Here is a 23557-nt window from a genome sequence, read left to right on the forward strand (position 1 = left end):
AGAGAGTTGACATGCTCTTTTTTCCCCAAACATGCAATGAAATAGTGAAAAAGATAGTGGGAGGGGATGGTGGATTTAGAGGAAAGTTTCACTGTCTACCCCTCTAAATAAAATAATAGTACAACAGAGCACTTCTGCCATTTATGCACAGTGATCCCCAGCTGAGACAGGAACACAGACCATAACAAAATGGCACCTGAGAGAACCCACTATCATTTTTTCCCCTGTAAGTAATGCAGCAAAACTCAAAATAATTTCATAAGCTATTTGGAAAAAAAGAGAAGCTTGATTGAACAGACTGTCCTTATGAGACTCCTGAACACTTCATTCATTTTCAAGCTTTTTAAACTGTGACCATATTCTTTAAAAAAAATATTTAAAGCAGCTTGAAATCCTTTCATTTATGCTATGGCTGTCTTTGTTTATGCTGATCCAGAGATACCGATAATTGACTCTTCAATGCTATTTCAGTGACTTGCCATGTGTACTCTGATGACATGCTGCAGACATCTAAAGTGGTCAAGATATAACTACAGACAAAAAAATCCAACAAACCCTATAAGGTTTTATAACACTTTAAAGCAGGAGGTAGCCTGGGCAATATCACAGCCAGTCAGTCACTAGTGCACAAGGACTGGTCACTTATTTCTAAGGTATACAGCAATCCAAGTCCAATATCTTCATTTACCAATGCCCTCAAACCTTTCTTAGATTCTTGCTAGATTTCTACAGCCTTCCATGCCCTTTCCCTTCTCTCCATAGAAGCTACTTTATTGCTCCCGAGGCCCATCTTCTCCATCCCAAATGAAGAAATCCTGTTCTTTTTTTGACAATACTTATTTTTAAATCCTTGCTGCCTCCCTTCTTTCACTGCACCCATCAGTCTTAGTTATTCTTTCTCCTGCCATCTGCTTTTTGCTCTTTGACCCACCTTTTTTGATTTCTTCTTTCTTTTTTACCCGGGGTACTTCCTGTTAATTTATTAATAACAGGGTCATAGGATAATATAAAAAAAAGTTTGATGAAACTAACAGTAATGATGTTTAGTATAACTGCATACCTGGTACATAATTTACTTATAGATAACTGCTCTATTCATACAAACTGCCAGGTGTGGACTTTTTATTTCAAGAGCAGCAAAGAAAAAATATTTGTACATCAGAATTAATATTGGTTAAGACATTGATGACTAAAAATATTAATTCCCATATTCCCAACTGAGAGCCATGGGAAGTTACAAGAAGATATGTGACATTTCAATGATTGCCTAGCACCCTTGAAGTCAATGTAAAGATGGCATCTGACTTAATGGGAATTGGGCATGGAACTGGGTCTATAATAAGCATGAACTCAGAGGAAGCCATATACTACAGACAACATATACAACTGATTAAATTTCACAGCATTAACCAAACAGAATAAAACCAGCAAATCGTATATTGTTTGAGCCTATAAGCCCTAAAGCACTTGATTACTTAAGGAATTGCACTAAACTTTGTGGAATTAGACTCTGGATAAAATTATCCATCTGGGTAAATGTTTTCAGAGCTGGTCTCTGAGAGAGTAAAAAAAAATAGGAGCAGTGGGCATTTTTCAACCACCATCAGTTTACATCTTTCGTTCTCAAAGGAAAACCACCTTATTTTAGTCCATAAATTCTGCTTTTTTGCTCAAATTACTACAGGTGTATGCTGTAACCCTCTGAGTGAATCTCCTATATATTTGTCCCATTTTTGATGGGCAGATGAGACAAAAAAAGCATTCTGAATGGATTTTCTAGGGTTTGGGAGGGTCTTTGAAGAAATCAATGAGCACCTAACTTCCTTCAAAAATGTAGGCAACACCAGTCTATTCTGATACTGAGATCTTGTCTCCTTTAACTCCATTGATCTCAGTAAAGTTTATCTCAGTTTACACCAGTGTAACAAAATCTGGCCCTGAAAATTTTACTAGATACATTTACAATGCCTAAAGAAACATTTTGGGAGAGGACAATCTGACCATTAAAGTTGTCTGAAATGCCTGTTCGGCTTCATTGGTATGGTAAATGTGCCATCTTTGGTAATGATATCTTCAAGCACATGTGCACCTTCTGTGTCTGCATACTAAATCTGCATTAATGTAACCAATGTAACAGTTTGAACAGACCTGGCTGAATAACTTTGCCAGGTAGCCAGCTCTTTAATTAATCCACTGGCACAGATGTGGCTACACAGCTTCTGGTTTTAGGAGGTATCATACCCAGACTAGCACACCATGCTTAAAGGAGTTGCTATCAGTAGACAATAAGTTATGCCTACATGAAAAAAATGTAATAGGAAGTTGTGAGGCATTTTGAATCCCATAGATTCAAACTTGGGGGGCCATAGAACTCAGCCCACTGAGATCATTTTATGGTCTTGATACCACTGGATTTGATCTTATCACCTTTCTTGTTTCTTTAATTATATCAATGTGGCTAACGAGAGAAAAATGATCATGACCCTTCTGATAGTTCCCACGCTATATCCAACAAAGTATTTTCTCAGCTGTTAGAGCCAACAATCTATTTTCCTGCCATTTGGCACATAACTGACATCTTTGTGACAGTGTAAGGTTCTCTAGCCTAGCATTTTCTTTTTTGATTTCTAAGCAACCTGTGTACTTACCGGAGGGTCAGGGTTGTCAGCCACTTCCTATTCATTCATCAACATCCAACACTTTCCATAATTCTCACTTTCCAAATGTATTAATCTTCTTTGTTCAAATGATTTTAGATGCAGAATAATTTAAAGTCCTCCTCTAATGTCAGTATTAAAAAGCAATATCCTGCGCAGACAATGTGGCACTTTAAAACGGGTTACCTAATAATTACCTTGATGTATTCATCTCTCTCTCTGTACTGACTCCACCAAAGTTTGGTTCAGAGTCAGGATTTTTCCATCATTATTTCCACCGTTTCCTATAGTCCTGCCAGCCCAGTTCATGGACTATGTAGACTATTTGGCTGCATCATAACTCAGACCAATGTACTGCCCATTTACCAGCCACACTGACTCCATAAAGATTCTCAGAAACACAAGCAGTACTCACTCTCTGTAAATAATTGTGCCATCCCACATACAAAAAATTCTTCATTTTAGAAGAATTTGATATGTTTCCCACATGCCAGGAAAAGAAAGCTGTGACTGATTGCTCAGTGTTCAGCCCATTTTCCCCTTTAATTAGTTTCAAATGGAATCCTTTATAACATTGGGAACTGACAGTTATTTGCTTACCTCAGATTTTTTTTATCTTACCCTCAGTATGCCAGCTCCAATTTTGATCCTCTTGCTGAAGCTGTCTTAATGTTCATAAACATTGCTTGATCACGTCATAGAAGAGTCACTGTGAATGTGCAGCACTTTGTGCCCCAACCAAACCACAGAAGTGACCATTACGCATTTCTCTATTATACCTTGAGGGTTATTTTTATCTTGGTAATAACCATATCCTTGATATAATAAGAACCTTGATAGGTTCTTATTAAGGTTTAAAAATAAAAAATTTTCAAGTAATTATAAAACTGGCCAACTATCTGAAATGAGCTTCCAAAACAGGAATATACCACAATAATTACAGCATAGCTTTTACTCACTTTGACACAAACTAGTTTGGAAGTTTTGCAAAGACTCACTTGACTTTACACACGTGCATAAAGTCATCTCCATGCACATTTTTTTTTGCAAAATAGGGACCTTAACAGGGTCAAATTGAGTTAATTAAAACAAGTGTAAAGTTTCCTGTACCCTCTCTTCCCCCAAAGAGCTGTATGATTTTAAATCAATGTTGATTATATATTCTAGTAACAACTGTAATGCACCATTTTTCAACTTTTTAATGTTGGATTGTTTGGATATATGGCTATCAGGACCAGTTTCAGTACATACAGTTTCATTATTTATTTATTGTTGATTTGCTTCTTGTACATTTTCAGAGGCCACCATTTTAAGCTACGATGGAAGTATGTTTATGAAAATACAGCTCCCAGTTGTGATGCACACAGAGGCTGAAGATGTGTCTTTGCGATTCAGGTCCCAACGAGCTTACGGCATTTTAATGGCAACCACTTCTAGGGAATCTGCAGACACGCTCCGGTTAGAGCTGGATGCAGGACGAGTAAAACTAACGGTCAACCTAGGTAACAACCCTCACCTCTCCAAGAAATTAACATCTTCAACTACGCTTTCCTTTTCCTTTCCTTTCCTTTCCTTTTCTTTCCCTTTTCTTTTGTTTTTGCTTGCAAGCATTTATTAGACAGCCTGTTTGACACTCAAAATAAAATGAAATGATATATATGTACATTCAACAGGTACATATATAAATACATGCGCACACAAGCATACACATGCATTATTTTAAGTAACTTAGTTTGTCCTTTATATTTTTTTTTGTATTTTATATTATTTACACAGTCTAACATCACCCATCATAATATATTTTGTAGTATTGTGTGTTCTAAAAAGAGAAGATCAGTTTGTAAGCATCGTTATTAGACACAAAATAAAAACAATTTAATTGGCAAATTGGTCACTACTTACCAGATTCTCCATGTTAGCAGCTCTAGACATCAGATCACATACAATTTTATAAGTTAAGTAAACAAATACAAACTGTTTATACATAGGTCAGTTTAACTTTAGTTCCACCAGATAATATTCCAGGTCCACATATAGTCAAAGAGTTTCTAATTTTCACATGTACAGTATTGTATATTATGTCAACTGATGGGTGTGCTTGGTCTTCTCTTTTTAGCAGTCAAGTCCATGGTAAAATCCATCTTCTGTTTCTAAACAACTCTGTAGTGATATTTTTGTGTCAAAAAATAACACAACCCTTCAATGCCCAAAGACTGCGGCCCTCAGCAAACAGCCAAGTGAACACATAAAATACAGGCCCTTCTACAGAAAAAGAAAATGCTTTCCTGACTTGGAATATCATTAACAAAATGTTACGTTATCATTTGCTCTTATAAATACAAAACTTACAAGTACTTTCATTTTGCTGATAATAAACAATCAGAATTTGGAAAACAGTAAAAACACACCAAATAAAAATTAATATGAATTCAATAAAGCAATTAATTACCCATGGTTATTAGGTTTGTGTATGGTGTTTTCGTATTTGTATCATTAAGGTGTTGCAGGTGATCTCGTGAATTTACACCCAAAGCCCGATATGTACAAATGTAGGTTACTGAATTACTGTCCTTATGTGTAGATTTCAAAAGGGAACAGATTAAAAGAGAACCCAGGGATTTTCTGTTTTGACTGTTCTCTTATATTTCCCTCTAGTGACAGCATAGGTTTATTGCAAGCTGAAAAAATGGTTTGAATCACAAAATGGCAATGTGGAGCCTTCTTCAGGAAAGCTTTCTGTAGAAAGAGATGTGTAGATGCTGGTCCTTGGCTGTTTGCAGCCACTTTTCTGATGCGGTTGACGACACATGACAAACTCAGCTATATGGAAACAAAATCTAGGTTTTATATTATGCTCCTCAAGGGCACCGACCAAAAATTACCATACAGACAAAACAGTGGTGCATATATCCTTTTTAAAAAGTAATGGCTAAGAATCTAAAAGAAAAAAGAAATAATGCCCCAGAACAAACCAATATATTTGCAGACACATGCTTGCTCTTGAGCGTGCTCTCTCCCCCTCAGGAAAGTAAGTAAAAAAAATAACTCTCTGTGTTAGCTGCAGTATTTATTGCACAAATAACAATAATTAATTCTTAGGAAAGAAATTAGCTGAAGAGAGTAGGTATTCCTTAACTGTTGGGGTTCCTAAATGAAATATTCTTTGCTATGTATCATTATAAAACACAGAAATACAGGCATTGCTCTGCTGAGAGTTGGGTGTGTATATTTAACTGTGAAAAGTGCACAAGAATGTAAATGGCAATATTTAGAGACAAAGAACATACTTTGTATTTTCCTGTTTGGTTGGAGAAGAAATAAAGGAAAAGAATATCAGCCTTTGAGGTATAGTATATAACAATGGTTCAAGATGTATGATTGTGGCTTGGCCTGCTCTGTGCCCCATTGTGACGGAGCACTTTTTAATTGCACTGAGAAAATTCATATGTTCTTTCACATATGGGGAGAAAGGTGCAGCCTACTTCAGTTATGCATCTTGGACATCTAATCATGATTTTTCACTTAGATTTGTCACCATGTAGCTTTGTTTGAAATTGGCCATTTTTTTCCTTATTGTTTTTTCTACTTATAAAGTTTGATCAGTTTATCTGGGTTACAGCATTATGTAAAGATCAATGATCTGGAGTGGCCATTTTTGCATGTGTCTGTCCCCGGAAGGGTGGACTGTGATTTTATTGGATGTCTGCAGCTATTACCTTGAAGGATAAATTTTCATTTTTCATCTATTCTTCCCCATCTAGACTGTATCAGGATTAACTGTAATTCCAGTAAGTGCCTATTCAAAATTTTTAAAATGTTATTCCTCCAGTTTAAGATTATGCAAACTAGATGAAAAAACTTGTTTATAGTTTACAAGCATTTGATAACTCAGTATTGTTTCACTATAGTTAATTAAATTTGTGTGTAAATTGTCATCATACTTCCTTTACTTCAAAAAGAACATTTTGCCCTTCACTACTGTGGCTGACACTTTTAGCCACAGTAACATATTAAAGATTCCTAAGATTTTAAATATACATAGAAGGAAGAGTGAGAAGATAATGCATAGCTATCATACCAAATTATTCTAGCTGTGTTGCTTTATAGATGGTAGCTAATGAAGAAGTGAAACAGTATTTCTGATATTCTGCCGTATCTTTTTCTCCCTGTTTTCTTTACTGTTCACCTGTAATCTACGGTGACACTTTATGAACATAACTGTCCTGACTAGAGCTCACTTTCTATAACTCTCCCAAAAAATAAACTCTGTTCACTGGCTGATTAAAATGCAATTAGTTTTCCTAAACCCATGTTTTATGGAAATGTAATATATGGGTAGTATCACAGTAAAGACATTATGATGTCTGGAAAAAAACTATATTTGTATGATGATTTTTTACACTCTAATAATATAAGAACTCTTGAATTGCATATTTTTCTCTGTGATGTGCATGTTTATGGAACAGAGGGAAACATTTGCCAGAAGAATTTACTAAATTTTAACCTCTCTGATATTATTTGATTAAGAGACTATATTCTGAAAGGAGATAAAGGACTGTGATTTTATTTTGAGTCTGTGGAGCTCCTGAATGGTGTCAACAAAATTATCAATAGTAAGTACAGTAGTTTTTAGTTGTTGCTTTTTTATTATTTCTCTCTCAGTTTTTGCTAGCCAGATAATTGGCACTATAATAATATTTAAAAGCAAAATAAACTACTTAAACATGTTAAATGGCACTAATAACCACCCAAAATTTATTTGCAGTAATTACACTTAACATTCTACTGTGAAACTGCACTTTGTCCTATATAATATATAATAACATGCAATGCAGATAGCTCCTTGAGATAAACAAACGTAATGAGTAGAAAAGTAATACTTAATTTGTACAGAAGATAATTAGAAATCAAAAAGCAAATAGCCTTTAGGGGAGTATTACATTTAAAAATGTATTCATGCTTAAATCTTCACCTTTCTTAAAATAATGTAAAACAAATCTTTTGCTTACTTAAATGGACAAAGGTGACTTCTTCATAAAAACAGAGTTCCCGAAGGGTTTAATTCTAGGTGAAAGCATGTCCACATCTTTGCCACCAAAAGTACACAAGGTCATGGAAGTTCCCAACTCTTAATTTTGTACATATATTCAAGAGAGGACATGTCTTTTTCTTGTCTGGGTCTGTATGATGAAAATATTTTTTGAATAGAAGATAAGTGTTTTTTTGGCATAAATGTAATAAAGACAACAATATATATTAATAGAGATGTTCTTAATATGCTACAGAATTTGATAAAATACCTCATAGAAGGGAATTACTAACTTGGGAACAATATAATAAATCTATAACATATATACTTTGTTTTCATTGACACTGGGAAAGATGAATTGTCATTAAAATAAACTAAAATGAAGTATGGGTGTTAGTATTATCTTAGTGTTTGGGCCAAGAGAGAATATACAAAGTAGAGCAGATAACATTTACCACAATTAAAGTATATACAGATTTGAAACCAGCAGGGCTGGTTTTACTGAATTTCACTGGACTGGCAGTTTTACCATCATTAACCCTTCTTGTTCCTCAAATGTGCTGATTTGATTTCCTTGGTATCAGCTGCTCACAACAATCATTTTCCTTTGCAGTTTGTTTATGGCATTTTTCTATTCTTATAAAAATGAATTTTCACAACTTGTTCTAACTTCCACTTCTTAAAAGAGATTTTTTTTATGTTTTTAGTGTATTTGTTGGGCTTTCATTATGTGTCAGGGTAAGTAGCATATAAGTAGTTACTTACAGTCACTGTAATTGTTTAATGAAATAACACTCCCTGGCCAGGTACAGACATTACACTTTTACCAGTATAGGTGATTGGAAATCAGTCTATACCCATAACAGAAAAGAAGTTTAGCACACAAAACTGGCCTATACCCATAACAGAGAAGAAGTTGGGCACGCATAGCCTGGTTTAAAAATGGTGGCGCCCAGTCTAAGATTTGCGCCCTCCACCAAATGGTGAATGTGTGTTCTGTTTGATACAGTTTAAACTATGCAGCTTATAGAAAATCACATAACTTAGACTGGGTGCATCTATGTGTGCACTTTAATGTCAGTAGCCTATTTTAATGTGCATTAAAGCATCGCTAAAACAAATTGTGCTATTTAGTTAATGTGCATTAAAATATGCAAATGTGCATTGTGTCACTTAAAAACCAGGCTATTTAGTTAATGTGCATTAAGACAGGTAAATGTACATTTTCCTAGTACCTCATAATAGAGGTGCTAGATTTAATGTGCGCTAACTAAAGTGCATTTGTGCACATGTAGACACACCCATTGATTCCACCTCACACTTTTTGAATGTCTGTACCTAGCTCCTGTTCAGTTCCTGTATTTCAAACTTAAGAACATTTTATTGAGGTTGGTAGCCCCTGCTTACTAAAACAAGATGTATAACTTAGAAGATTTTTAATGGGAACTCACTAGTAATCCAAGCAAAGTAAATTGAAATAAAACAACCTACTGTGACTTAATTTGTAGTATATTTTTTTAGCGGGGCTTTGATTTTCTTGAAAGCCCAATATATCTTCCCTATTGTAGGTCCATAAACTTAAATTCATTTTCCATTTAAAGGAAATGATTTCACAGATTTGAAAAAACTTCCATTGCCCAGAAGACAAATGTTTTCTTTACTGAATTCACCACTGTAATTCTGCTCTCCAGACTTTGACCAGACTAGCAATAGGCTTAAGGGCAAGCAAAAAAAGTTAATCTTGCATGAATTTGGAGATGTAGCTCTTAACACCCTCCCCATCCAAGCAAACAAACAAATCATTCCTTGGAACAAGAGAGAAAAGGAAAGTATAAATTTAAGTACTTTGTTTCCTGCTATGGCTAGGAATCAGAGGGAATAAAATATCACCCTACTCACACAGTTTGAAACCTATCTTTTGCTCCCTGCAGTTCAAGTGATCATTTCTCAATGGGCTAGTCAGAACTGGGATTTCTTGGGCAAAATATTTTTATTTTCCCTTTTGCCTTGATTTGACTTTATGCACAGGTCTTCTCTCAGATGTTGATTATTTATGTTTCAATATTATTTACCAAGTGTCAAGTTGCCGCTGAGCTGTGGCCAGTTAAGAATATGATGGCAATTGCTTATTACTATAGCATAGTTGTGAAACTGAAGTCCAAGTGACTGTTTTGAGAAGTGGCTTTTCAGCACAAATAGTCTATAATTGATAAATGGATGACTAACAAATGTCACACCAGATTCTTTGTTTTATATGAGACTGGAAAATTATCATCTTCCTACATAAACATAGGCAAGTGTAAATAGTCTTATGCTGACCAGAAAAGACAATTGCTGAAATGTTGTCATACATCATCTTAAATCAGCCTGGAGTCTGCTTTCAGACTTGTATATTTACTAAAACACATTGTCTACTGTGAGAGTGAATTATATGATCTTTTCAAACTATGGACGCTTTCAGGTCAAGGCTGAGATTAGCACAAGGGGAATAAGAAACCTTGTATTACAACTGGCATGCCACTTTGCTTTTAGGTATCCATAAACGCAGGGATTCTCTCAAAAACAAACAGAAGGACAGGTGCCAGCAGACAGCTCAGACAGCATCCTGTGGGTGATTTTTTACATTAGCCACATGGTAAAAAGAACTTAGACTGGATATTGATGGAGCTCATTCCTAAAAGCTGGTATCTGGGGTTACTTTTGAAAAACATAGAACTCTGATGGAATTGAAATGTTTGACTACTCGAATGATGTAATTCATTGCCATGGAAGAGACAGAGGTTTTACTGCAGCTGGCTACATTTTTAAAAAACTAAATTTTCAAATTGAAGTGCAAGGTAACACATCTGGTACCTGGTACAATGCTCACCTGTTTTGTAAAAAAATGCCCTAATATGCCATAATAACATTATCTTGCCTCCTCCTTAATACAGCTAAGCAATGAATATACCAAATACTACAATCCTTATTTAGACAAAATTTAAATCCATTTAAGTCATTAGGTTTTTTCCTTGGAGATAGACTGCAGGTCCTGGCCCAACCTGAAAGCATCTTGTTTTTCATGTGGGTCTTAGTCTAATGGTGACACTATTATAGGTTTATAGATCTATTGCAAACTCATGGCAATGTAACCTACTGTTACAACTGATACTATAATTTTAAAACAAAACAAAACAAAAGCGGTCCTGTTGATATGAATGAGAGCTTTGCAATTGAGTTTTGTTGAGCCAGGATTTTGCCCTATTTTATTTAAATACCAGATGCACCCTATGTGTTTTGATGGACTATAAGATGAATTTGGATTTGTTATGCCACTTCATATTTTTTCTGCTATGGGTGTTCTTTCACATTTGCCTTGTTTAAAATCTTCATTAACACGTGTCTTTTTTTATGATGCTTACAAAGCACTGTCAGCTGTTAATGACTAAGCAGATGACAAGCTGGGACTGATGAAAATCCTTGTTATTTTATGCACAAAACCAGCTTAATTTACTGTCTTCTTTCCCTTTGCCCTATCCTTTTATCTATTCTATCTGTTATTTCTTGTCATCTTGTCATGATCCTACAAAATGAGCTCCCTATCCTGGGTGAGGCCTCTAAGTTTTCTGGTCAGTCTTCAGCACACTAGGGTCCAGTCCTGACAGAAATCTCTAAGAGTTATTGTAATAAACATTATAAATAACGATGAAAATGCAATAAGCTAGACAACAGCAAGTATTTTAGTTCTTTGATTCCAGGAGATTCTGACTCCTTTGCTTAGGGAACCAAAAGAGAATTTTTTTTTTTACATGGAATAATAAAAATGATGTTTTCCTGTTAAATATTGGTAAATGGGGCCAATTCAAAGGCATGGCCCTGTGGATAGTATCATACATTACTACAAAAAAAGATTTAGTTTCCATCTGATCACAGTTTTACTGCCTTTGGGACTAATTCATACGAGCAGTCCCAGTGAAAGTGACAGCAGCAATCACAGGTATAAGTTTTGCATGGCATGTAGCCAGTCTTGGACAGAGGGGACTGGCAACACTGGAAAGGCAATGTCTCTGTACACTCTGCCGTCTTGGGAACTGTGCAACTTGCCTCACTCAACAGTAGCCCATCTGTCCAGTTTAGGAACAGCTTTTATGGGATTTGAAACATTTCTGTTTGTTTGCATCTTTCTGCTTCTATGTCTTTCTAGTTCTGTGTCCTTTCAAGCACCCATTACTCTTCTCTTCTGCATGTATTTTTCTATGTTTTTCTCCCTCAGGCCCTTTCCTTGTTTTCTCTCTCCACTTCCCTTTTTTTTAAAAAATTTTATTGTCAGTCCTGTATCTCCACTCCTTTCTTTATGTTAATGTTCTGCAGATGTGGAAATTATATCAGATTAGCAGTGCTGCACTGACACCTGTTCTTGTAGCATTTTCCCTGGCAAAGCAGCCTGCAAATAATCAGCACACCAAAGAGCCACATCAGATTTTCAATAAACAGCAGGGGAGTTAAATGGCTGAAAGATCAAACAATGATATATTTGAATACAATCCATTTTCACCTTGCATTACAGGCTTTAAGCAGTAGAGAAATTTAAATGAAGACCATATATCTACTTGAACCTTACTGCTCGTTACAATACATTTGGTTGCCGTGTTAAGAGCTTCTATCTTTGCCCTTGTGGATATTGCAAAATCTACTTTAATGATCAAAACACTAATAAATATCCTGTTAGTTGCTGAAAAGAATGACTTGAATATATGGCATTTGTTTTTCTTCTTCTATCTCAGACAGTAGAAAAGCAATAAAATGACTAACAGACCACATCATCTGTGAATATAACTTGGTGTGTCTGGTCCAGTATCTCATTTCGTGGCATCTACTTATCAGACATTTTTTTTCTTTGTTATTCATGTCTTTTGGTTGACAGCCTGCTAAAAAGGTCTGGAAGAAAGCATTATAGTACATCCAGTCAGCATGGATGTAAAGAGTGACATGTAGAGTTTCTGACCTCAGTTTGTGTCTGAAGAACAGAAGATTTGTTTTTGTTTTTTTAAAGAAAAGCATTGTTAGCTATGTTTGAAAGATTCTGATCAGAAGTAAAATTGATTCCTCCTTTCAAGCAATCTTATCTTTAAATGTCAATTTCTACCCATGTAGCATCATAAAATCAGCTTCCACTAAAATGCAGGAGAAGAGAAAGTGAGGTTTGGATTTACAATGTGTACCACCTCCTTCACCAGCCATTGACAGAAAACATGATGGGAAGGTAGACAGAGGAACAGATTAATTTACAAAAAGTGAAATAAAATGAGAGTTGTTTGAATTAGTGCACTGCCCCAGGGGCCATTTCAGAAATGTGCAATCTCACCCTCATTCTAAATAGCAACACAGGATTGAAAGTAGTGATCCATACCTCTGCTATAGCCTGCTCACTACATGCTCCACCATGCCTGCTCAGCAGCCCTGCCCGGCAGCTCTGCATCATCACTGGAAGCCTGTGTTCCTGCCTACTCTCTGCTGATGTGTGCAAGAGGGGAAGCAGTGGCTTTTCCAGGGAATGCTCACTTGTACAGTCCTCCCCTCAATACAACCTGCTGCTACCTGGGATGTGGATAGTGAGTACAGAAGAGTAAAGGAGCACCTCATGAAGAATAAAGCACACAATCTGTGTGCGATGAATTGAAGGAAGGAGATGTATGGATACTTTTTTCTATTGCAATAGAAACAGAGAATATTTTCAGGACAGGAAATAACTGGTCATCCTAGTAAGTTACTTTTCCCTGTTACCTCAGTCCTAGATTTTGAGAGGTAGCAAAGAGAATTAGTAACCATGAAAAATATATGTATGCCATTTCAGAATTCTCTGCATCCTCTCACCATCATGAACGCTGAGATGGCAGGGCAGATGGAGCATCCCACAGGAGCATGGGGGGGCCCCTCACGTTTTCGGACCAGAAGTGCTTACAGTCCACTTTCAGGTCCTCCATTGAGCGCACTGGGAACACCCTCCCCCCCATGCTGCTGTGGGATGCTCCATCTACCCCACCATCTCAGCATTCATGAGCTGCCTTGTACCTTGAGGTATGTAGAAAAAAACATATAAAGCTGTGTCTATGTCTGAATCATAGAATCTCTCCAAATAGATTCAGAGGCTCCTGATTTGATTTGGAGAAATTAATGGGTCGCCTGATTTGATTCAGATTCAAAGATTTGGCTGCCAAATGTCCGCCGAATCAAATTAGCCACCAAAGCTTCGCACAGCCTTAATGTCCAGATGAACATGCACATGCAGTATGTGGTGCCACAGGCTCATCTGTGGCATTGCAAACTGCACAAGCTGCGCATGCAGGCATTCACTGCACTTCTAATTTTCAGTGGGGTGTTTTTTTTGACACCAGGAGATTTTGGTGTGAAAAAAATCCATGCTTGAAAAAAGCAGGGTATTGCATGTGGCAGCAGTATGCACCGACTGAAACTGAAACATGGCTGACCAGAGCCACCCTCCAGGTGGTGGCCAGGCCCCCCACACCAGATTTCCACCGCTGGAGCCCATGAAGCCCCCGGGACCCCAGGTAAGTCTGCTAGGGCCAGCCCAGGTGCTGGCCTCAGCCTCTCCTACCCTACCCAGGGCAACTTACCATGCACTAGAGTGTGCATGCATAAGCATTCCCTATGGACAATTAGCAGTGGCACAACTATGTGGTGCTACTATTTGTCCCCAGGGAAACACACATGTGAAATCAGGGGCTCTTCAGGGGCTGGCTTTTCATGGCTAAGCAGGCAGTTGCTTCTGAGAGGATGCCCCATAGTGCTCCAGAATCTGATCTATCATTTTAAAATTAAACTAATGTCTGAATTGTATTTTTGCAAAGACATCCTATGGAAATATTGAATGGTTATAAATGATGCACTGGTTTCTTCCTAATTCTTCAGTAGCTCTGTGAGATGTTTCATATCGCATCTTTAGCAGGAAACTAGAGGTTAATTTGGAAGACTGAAAAATAAATGCCAGTATTGTTCATGATTCTGCTGCTTGTTAGAACATGCAAGAAAGCGGCAGTCTTACTGTGAAGATCTGAGGGTGTCCCCACTCTTTTCAGGCTTTTCACTACCTAATTTAGCTCACAAAGGCAACAAGCCAGAAACAGAGCTGGGGAAATATCTGATTTTTAATTAAGGAGCCAAGCCTGAAGAGCCAGAAATATTTTTTAAAGACCTTTGATCCACTTAAAAAGATTCCTGTTTTTCCAAGTATAGAGGACCATCTTAGTTTATGGATATGTCCAAGTGTGACTGATGGTGAGCCAAGACCAAGAAACCAGCACTGTCTAGCCAAGCATTCAAGAGCAATCTTCAAGCATGTATGCAATCTCCTGTGTGTAGTGGTTTATTAAAACATTCTATTGTTTGGAATTAGAATTGAGGTAAAAGCCTGGAAAGAGACCTCAGCAGGTATCTCTGCTCCTTGCCCCATTAACTGGGCCTCTGAGAGTGAGTTCCACACATTACTGGCTGATATAAAATGCAACAAAAGATCAGTAACGTGCAGTTCTAAAGTAACACAGTGGAAACCCGAAGGGGTAAGCTATCTTAAAGCACAGAAACCTGTCTGGGATGACATATAGTGAAGTGTCAAATGCTATCCCTCTTCTCATTTGGGCTTGGGAAGGAGTGGGGAAGAGGTTCAGCCTTCAATCAGTCTGCTGTTTTAGAAAACCTAAAAATATAAAGGGCACACACAAGTGAACAACAGCTAGAAGAAAGTGAGGAAAGTGAGAGGCCTCCCAGCCCATTCCTGCATCCATCCCCCAGTTAAGTGGCAGCCACCCAGGAACCCTGGTATTTGTCTTCACTGGTATTTAGAGAGACAGTGAGACTGTCCTCATCTATGTGAGCCACCCACCAACATCTCAGATTCACAGAAGTGAGACTGCCAGGTCCTGATCAGACCCTGGTAGCCCATGCAAAAACCATCCACAAAATGCGTGTGTAGCTGCTTGCAGACATCCACATAATGCTCATATGGCTGCTTGCAGACATTAAAAACCCCCCAAAAAACAAAATGCTCTTTACCAGAAGAAGCAATGAATTACTTCAGCCTGGCTCCACAGAGTCTGTATAGATTGTGTGCTTCAGCAGAGTTTTTGGGCACTTTTATCTAAAACTGATTCAATCAGCTATTGGATAAAAGGGCTAAAAAAAAACCCACTAAAGCTTCCCATCATTGGGCAAGCTGCATCCAACTTAATGCACTGCTTCTTCTGGTCAAGCAGTGGGCTTGGCATGACCAAGTTTAAAATAAAGCACCAGTTTTGTTTGGATTTCTTTAATGTCTGCAAGCAGCCCTATACCTAGGTTGCTTGTACCACGTTAAGTGGAGTCTTTTTAGGAACAGGTTTGTGGACCGTTGTCTCTCCTTCTGGGCTTGTCTCCACATTTGGACCATAGAAAGAAGGAAATTGGTAGAGTGTTGCTGGAGAGCTGTGCCTGAGGCCTGCAGCGCATAGTTAAGTTGCTACAGGAAGGGGCAGGCATGAGCAGAAATAGGGTCAAGCTCATTTCTAAAAGATCAAGACGGGAATCCAGGCTTGTGTTTACATTGTAGATAATCAGCAGATTCAGGCTTTAGGTCAACCTTAACTATCAGAAAGAGACATAGCCATGGTGACTCCTGCTCAATTCAGGCAATTGAAAGGATTCATTCCCCAAAGAAGGGCTGATTATGCAATGGAAATCCCTGCACAATCCACAACAATAAATAATCGCATTTTTTAAAGGAACAATTAATTTAATCCTGCATCAAGATAACAGTTTTCCATGAACGGAAACAAAATTTCAGAAAAAAAAATATTTTAAGAGAATCAAAATGAAAGTTTTTAGCTTGCTGGCTACCCACCATGTTAGGTTTTTGTTACTTTCTTTCCAGCAGGCTACAATAGGCACTAGTAGTGATAGTATTTTTTATTTACATATTTGCTAAAATGATACAGAAGTATTAATAATAAAATTGTATATAATAAATTACATGCTTCATGGTTATTGGTAAAAGCATACAATAAAATGACATTTGACTAATTTAAACAAAAATAAAATTGAATTTAATGTGAGGATGATGCATAAAAATAAATAAAATGAAGCAATATAAAATAGTAGAATAAAAAAATTAAAATAGCGGTTTTCATTTGCTTTGAGCTCTTTTTTTGTGAAATTAGCCCAAATATACCTATACAGTATAGGACAGGGTCCTATAAAGTTGTTAGAGAGGACCCAAACTGTGCTGCTGGAGGTTGTGTTGTGTCTACCTCTTTCGCTCCCTTGTCTATTCCCCAACTTCCTCTGTTTTCCCATCTCTTATTTCATCACACTCATCCCATCCCAACTCTTACCCTCCTGCACTTCTTACCCCATTTCCTACTTCCAGTGCCTACCACATTGTAGTCCTGATCTCTGGAAGTTACCAAATATCTTATAATACTTAATAATGTATCTGTGACTTTTTGAGCATTGAGGCTATACTTTGAGCCACGAGACTATATTCTGCTTTAGTCACAACCAGTGCAGGCCTCCAGTAAATGCCCTGTTAATGAGGACATACTATCATAAGTCTTAATTATTATGAGGGGTGATAATAACTGAAAAATTAGGCTTTGAATATATAGCTATTTAAATATATTTTAAATAGTTAAAACCACAAAATGTTGATCAAATACAGCAAAAGCTGTGTTAACCGGCACTTTAGTAGCCAGAAAACTCTATTAACCAGCATCTGAGCAATGCGGCAAAAGCGAAACTGGAAGTACCACTTCCGGGGGACTTGCCGTTTCACTGCTGTGAGCTGAGTTTTTCTTCACCACTTTTTTGGCCCACGGCCCAAGGCAAAGCAGCCTGCATGGGAAAAAGCAGCCTGCGCAGGGCCCTCCTTTCTGTTCCCTGGCACACTGATGGTGCACATTTGATTAATCAGCATATTTGATTAACCGGCATCCCCCATTCCTGGATGGAATCCAGGCTCACAGTAACAGAGCTTTTACTGTGCATGTATTTTTATCACCAGCACAGAAATATTTTTTATCAGGTAACCATGTTATTTGACTTTCCCATTTTGATATTTTATTATTGGCTTGGTAATCTCAAAGACCCCTTTAATAGTAACTTTTATGAAGCCAGATACAGATAGCCTTACACATAACCAGATGCCATCTGACATTACAAGCAAGCTCTTTGGATATCAAAACCTCATCTTTGGTGTTACTGATTATTAAAGTATCATAGATAATATTTTTCATATTTGCCCAACCTAGAAAATTGCAAAGTAATCTCCTTCTATGGAAGAAATCCTTTTCTCTTTTACAAATGTGTAAAAATAACAATTGTATCTTTTTATATTTATGTTGATATTTTCAAACAAAAGATTCAATAAGCACAAATTTTTAAGACAATCTAGCCCATAAAAATGTAGACTAATACCTGCTTGTTTGTTTTAATCAGCAGAAACATGAACAAACAATATTTTGATGTAAAGTAAAGGGTGGTTTTTCTTTTGCTTTGTTCTTACTTTTCTCTCATTCATCCTTTTGAAAAGTGGGATCAATTAACAGCAGGTTTCAGAGTTCATGGTTTTAGTGATCATCGCAATTTCTTTTCGCGCTACAAAGCAGATGTTCCAATATAACTTTGTAGGAAGACCGAAGAACAATAATCTCTTCAGTAGCATAGCGGTTGATCCTTTCCCAGGAAGACTATATCAAATAAGAAAACCCTGCAGTAAATTTGTTACCCTTCAACAAATAGCATGCAAAACGCAGGCAGTGTATGAAGGTTAATAATCAACCTTCACCCTAACACCTTCACCTGTGAATTCCAGGTGGTTTTTACTTATGGGATTTCATAATATTTCTCATAAGTTATAGTAGGATAGAACCGAATAATGTAATATAAGATTTCTGTTCATGATTACTGTTACTGTCCCTGGGTTCATCCAAAGTGAAATGTTGATAAAATTTCCTTATTAACATCCATCACACATCTTGCAAGGTAACCAAGTAGTTACATCTTTATTTCCTAACTCTACTGTATAAATGTAGTACATTGGGAAACAGCACTGTCAGATGGCCTTCTGCTCCCATGTTATGGTGTCCTCAGGCAGCTGGTCATTACTGTGCCACATTTCTGCCTACCTTACTTCATGAGCCTCAACTTCCAACTGTTTTTCCCCATTTCAAACCAGGGGCGACGCATAGGTGGTGCACGCGGGTGCATGTGCGCTCCCTGAGTGTGGCGGTGCATCCCCTACAAAAAGGTACCACTGACATTGTCAGTGGTATCTGCGGGCAGTCAGCAATCGCCGCTGGCCACCACCACCATCGCTAGTGGCATCTGCAGGAGCTCCCACCTACTGTGAAAAAAAACACATGTGAAGAAATGAATTAGACATGCCATCACCATTATAGTAGTGAGGTATAAACCTTCTAATTGGAAGCTATAAAATATGGGCTGTGGCTATACAGATGCAAACTAGACACCAGAAGCATATATTTAACTGAATTCTCAAAAAAAGTATGTTCATTCTTTCTTAACTGAAAATCAGAGTTGCTCAATAATTAATGACCAATAACCTACGAATTTGGTTGGTTTTAATGTGTACTGATTGTCATCAGCAGTTTCCAATTTTTTCAGATCTATTTATTTTTCAAAATGATTTACCAAACACTTCATGGTAACACTTTCTGGTTTGTAGTTTTTTCACAAAGGAATTGTGAACATTCACAAACCTGACACTGGCACAGAGATTGACACTAAGAAGTGCCTCCATTTTAAATGTATGTATTGCCCACATCTTTTTGTTTCCAGAGTTTACATGCATTAAACCCAGTTTCCGATGTATATGTTTATATGAATTCATATTCAGAAGATGAAGTCATCATTTTCAAATTTTGCTGCTATTTGCTTCAAATGATCTGTTTGCTAAACATTCCTGTTAGTAAATTCATTTGCTAGTATAAGAATACTGAAAGAAAATGTCTTAAAATTAATTTTCTTTTAAAAATAATTTTTTGGAAAAAAATTATTGCCATTTTTTTCAATGAAGTTATAAGAGGTTGTAGGATGATAGAGAGCAGAAGGTTTTTTTAATTAATGCATGTTTTAGATACATTTTACTAACTTACTATTTTAAAGGCAAGTGTTCATCCACTTTAGGAATAATAAAAAGAGAATTAAAATAAGGGGGGAACTGATGACAAGAAGTTGTGTATCATAAGGGTAACAAAATATAATTCTCACAAGCCTGACTGGTGAGCATTGTACAAGGTCTGAACCTACATTAAATTTTGCTAAGTTTCCTCCTGTCTCTCTATTAATACGTTTTTGTGGGTAGCTCATTCTTGTACCTAACAAAGAAACAAAAAAACCTCCTGCTGACTTCAGTGGATTAGCCCCTATATTTGTAATTCTTAAAATACTGGTCTGCCTGGGTTATTCTGTTAACTGTGAGGAACTTAACTACCCATTAAATCAAAAAAAGGAAAATATAAGGTTTCTGCTGGAATCCATGGACCTGATTTTGATCTTTGTTATACCAGCAAATGTGAGATGTAAATTCATTGTCATCAAATGTCTTATTCCTGGGAATAACATGGTAAGTGAGATCAGAGTATGATCCAATGACAGTGCTGGTTTGTATTGAACCTTTGCAGATCAGGCACACATATAAGACTTCGGCACAACTTTTTAATCCGAAGTAATCACAATAAATGGCCAGGTTCCATCCTCATTTACTAAAATGCTACCGCACTGAGGTCATGTGAGTGGGATGTGATGACTGATTTTTTCAGAACGATGTATGGTTTTTATATGGAGAATCCTGTTAGATAAATTTCCTAGGCAGCATTGGAAAATTTAATCTATGTGTATAAATGCCAGTAGAATTTGACCCTAAAAGTGATATACCCATGGAGGATATTCCATCTTATCTATTAGTTCTGTATATGTGATTTTTTTTTCCATTTTTAAAAAGGTAGGTCATTCTATCATAGCCTTATTTTTCCAGAAGCCAGTCATTATTTCACAAGTTTGTCCTTGGGGAAAAACACTAGCAAGCATTTAGCTTGTTGCATATGCTAAAATGTTATTCTCCCTTACTACTGTGAAAATAAGAATGGTAACTCATTATGCAATGTACTCTCTGAAGAGCTGATAGTGTTAAAGAACTATGTCTTATATAAAGAGGCTTTTCTGTCCAATGCATTTTGCATTTGTGCCTATTAAAATGCATGAAACATCTATTATAACAATTTTAAGTGCTTGGCACCTTATTACCAGAATCTCATAACTATTTACCTATTATCTCTTCTTGAAAATGACCTTAATATAATGCAAACAGGTAGCTGTTAAAATTGCCACTGAAGCACAGTTCTTTTTTCTTGACATGCCAATAAGCTGATGTATAATCCCTTGCAGCCAATTTCTAGGTTTCAGTCCATCAGGCAACATGCTTCATGGAGGTATTATATTTTTAAGTGGAGACATCAAGATGTTGGTAAATGCTTTGTTTTCTAAGGTGCAGTCTTTTCAAAAAAGTGTGCAGAAAAATAATTGTCTTCTCCACCAGTGATAAGTGGCCTAGGCAGTAATGAAGGAACAAGATACAAGAAGACCGGAACATAAGATGAGAAAAGGTCATTAAAAATGAGGAAGTAATATACTCATTTCTCATGTTGTATTTCTTCCTAAGACTGAATTGGATTTCTCATGCATTGTAAATACTGAGACTTTGCAGCTACAAATGAAGTGCATACAGAATTGATATTCAATCCATTATTCAGTCACTTATAGTTCCTTTTGTATTTGAACCTTAAAACCCCCTTCCCAATAATACTAAGATCTATTTGGAAAAGAAAGAACAAATAGGTAAGTGAACAATTCCATCTTTCAACCAGCTATCATAAAATGTTTTTATATTTGTTCTGTGGAAACTAAGATTGATATAAATGAGGGGCATAATATGGTTACAACTGGCCCAAGAGTTTTAGTTTTAGTAAAACTTAAATAGCACAGTGGTGAGCACATGGACTAAAAACCTGGTCGACTATGTTTGTTACTATTAGTATACCTCAAACTATCCAAGAAGTGTATTATATAAGATGGCAATAACTTAAAAATATATATGTTGTCTCCCTGAGGTGGGAAAATGGAGGTACTATATATCAAAAGTATTAAAGGACTGAGATTTTTTGTATACTTCCAGACACTGAAATTGTGAAGATGAAAATAAAGCATTTAGGAAGTGAGATGATAAGCTAATTAGCAACATATGACAGCAGTGGTAACTGGAAGAGAACACAGTGTGGAGTTTTGACTTTCTGAGGTGACATTAGTCAAAGCAGGGAGGTACTCGTGAAGAGGCAAGGAAGGGAATTTTGAGCAGAGAAGCTGACTTGCCTTTGCAAAAATAAAAATTATGTTGTCTGTGAATATCAAATGTAATTGTTAAAAAAGATAATGAATGGTGAAAGACCATTTCAAAGATCCATACGGTGTCAAAACTGATTCCATTCATCTATTCAGCATTCAGTTTAAAGATGTCATTCTGCCACTGCCTGTCTTAATTTTATGTAGACATAAAATACACAAAGCAACAGTCCGTCTGGGATCACTGTATGGAAAAGGTTCATTTCTGCTTACTCCCTGCAAGCAAATGATACACCAGTCCTAATCTTAGAATGACATTTCCAAGACCATGCATGTGCATACTGAAAACGTAGAACAAATGGCCAAGTTTTGTGGAATGCGATAATTAACATTGCCTTCATTTTAATGTCATAAATGTTTGGCTGCTGAAAGAAGTGGGTCTTAGAACTCAAAACAATTTCACACAGAAAAGATCTAATTTGAAGAGCAGGGCCACAGAGTACAGTTCTTTGGACAGAAATTACTTGATGCTAATTTGAGGACATGCAGGAAATTGGTTTTAATACAAAGCTATAATTAAATATATCCAACAGTGGCATAACTAGGGTGGGGCAACTGGGGCAGCCTTCTCAGGTGCTCACCTGGGGGAAGAGGGGAGGGGAAAATGGCTGCTGCTGGAGCCTCACAATCACACCACCGACGGTGGCTTTAAACAGAAGTCGTGCCTGCTGCTGTGCGTGGCAGCTGCCCTGGGTGCCCAGCTGTGTTGTTATGCCTCTAATACCTAAAACTCCTCAAAAAAGAGATGCTTGTGACAACTGATCATCATCATCTTTTCAACATGTTTTGTGAAAGAGTTTACGATTTGCTTTACTCTTTCTAAAATATGATTTATGCCAAAGTACTGCATAATTTTTAAGTGTAAAGGAAACTGTCTCGATAGAAGGGAAACATACCCAGATTAATCAGCTTCTGAAGTGATCCAGTGGAAAGGGTAAGGAACATTGCCCTCTAATGCCCCCTGTACACCCTACATTAACCTGTTAATCACAGCTTAATGTTCAACCAATTAATGGCGTGATAAAACTAGCAACAAGATACAAAGTTATTTCATAAAAAAAGTGGACTAACTTTATAGCTTGCTCTAATTGTGCCATTGGTAATTGTCGCAGAGCACCTCGGTGCTCTGCTCCTAGAGAGGAGAAACTGCCAGGGAGAGAGACAGAGCCCTGGCAGGTCATAACGAGCCCAGCGGAGTGTTGCCAGGGTAACGAGCCCAGCTGCGGGTTGCTGGGGCAACTAAGGAGAGCCAGCTGCCTGTAGGAGGCAGGGCCTGGCCCTTATAAAGCCCAGGGCTGAGGCCAGGCTGGCAGTTCTCTGCCAGCGACCAGAGAGGCAAGAGCTCCCTCAGCCGAGAGATGGGTAGAAGCCCGATGGCCAGTACAGCTCGTGAGTGCTCCGAAGGTTGGGGTAATGGTGCTAAGTT

The 23557-nt window shown here is 37.2% G+C and overlaps 1 protein-coding gene across 15 annotated transcripts in view; it reads left to right on the plus strand.

The window, feature by feature from the left end:
* The window catches only part of NRXN1 (neurexin 1), a 1211846-nt gene that overhangs the window by 563963 nt on the left and 624326 nt on the right, over positions 1–23557 (plus strand). For all 15 annotated transcript variants that reach the window (XM_025201341.1, XM_025201393.1, XM_025201684.1 and 12 more), the window contains one exon: positions 3956–4159. In XM_025201341.1, coding sequence (XP_025057126.1) covers positions 3956–4159 — 204 coding nt within the window. The remainder of the gene's footprint in view (positions 1–3955; positions 4160–23557) is intronic.

This window comes from Alligator sinensis, unplaced genomic scaffold, assembly GCF_000455745.1.
Source record: "Alligator sinensis unplaced genomic scaffold, ASM45574v1 scaffold131_1, whole genome shotgun sequence".
NCBI lineage: Eukaryota > Metazoa > Chordata > Crocodylia > Alligatoridae > Alligator > Alligator sinensis.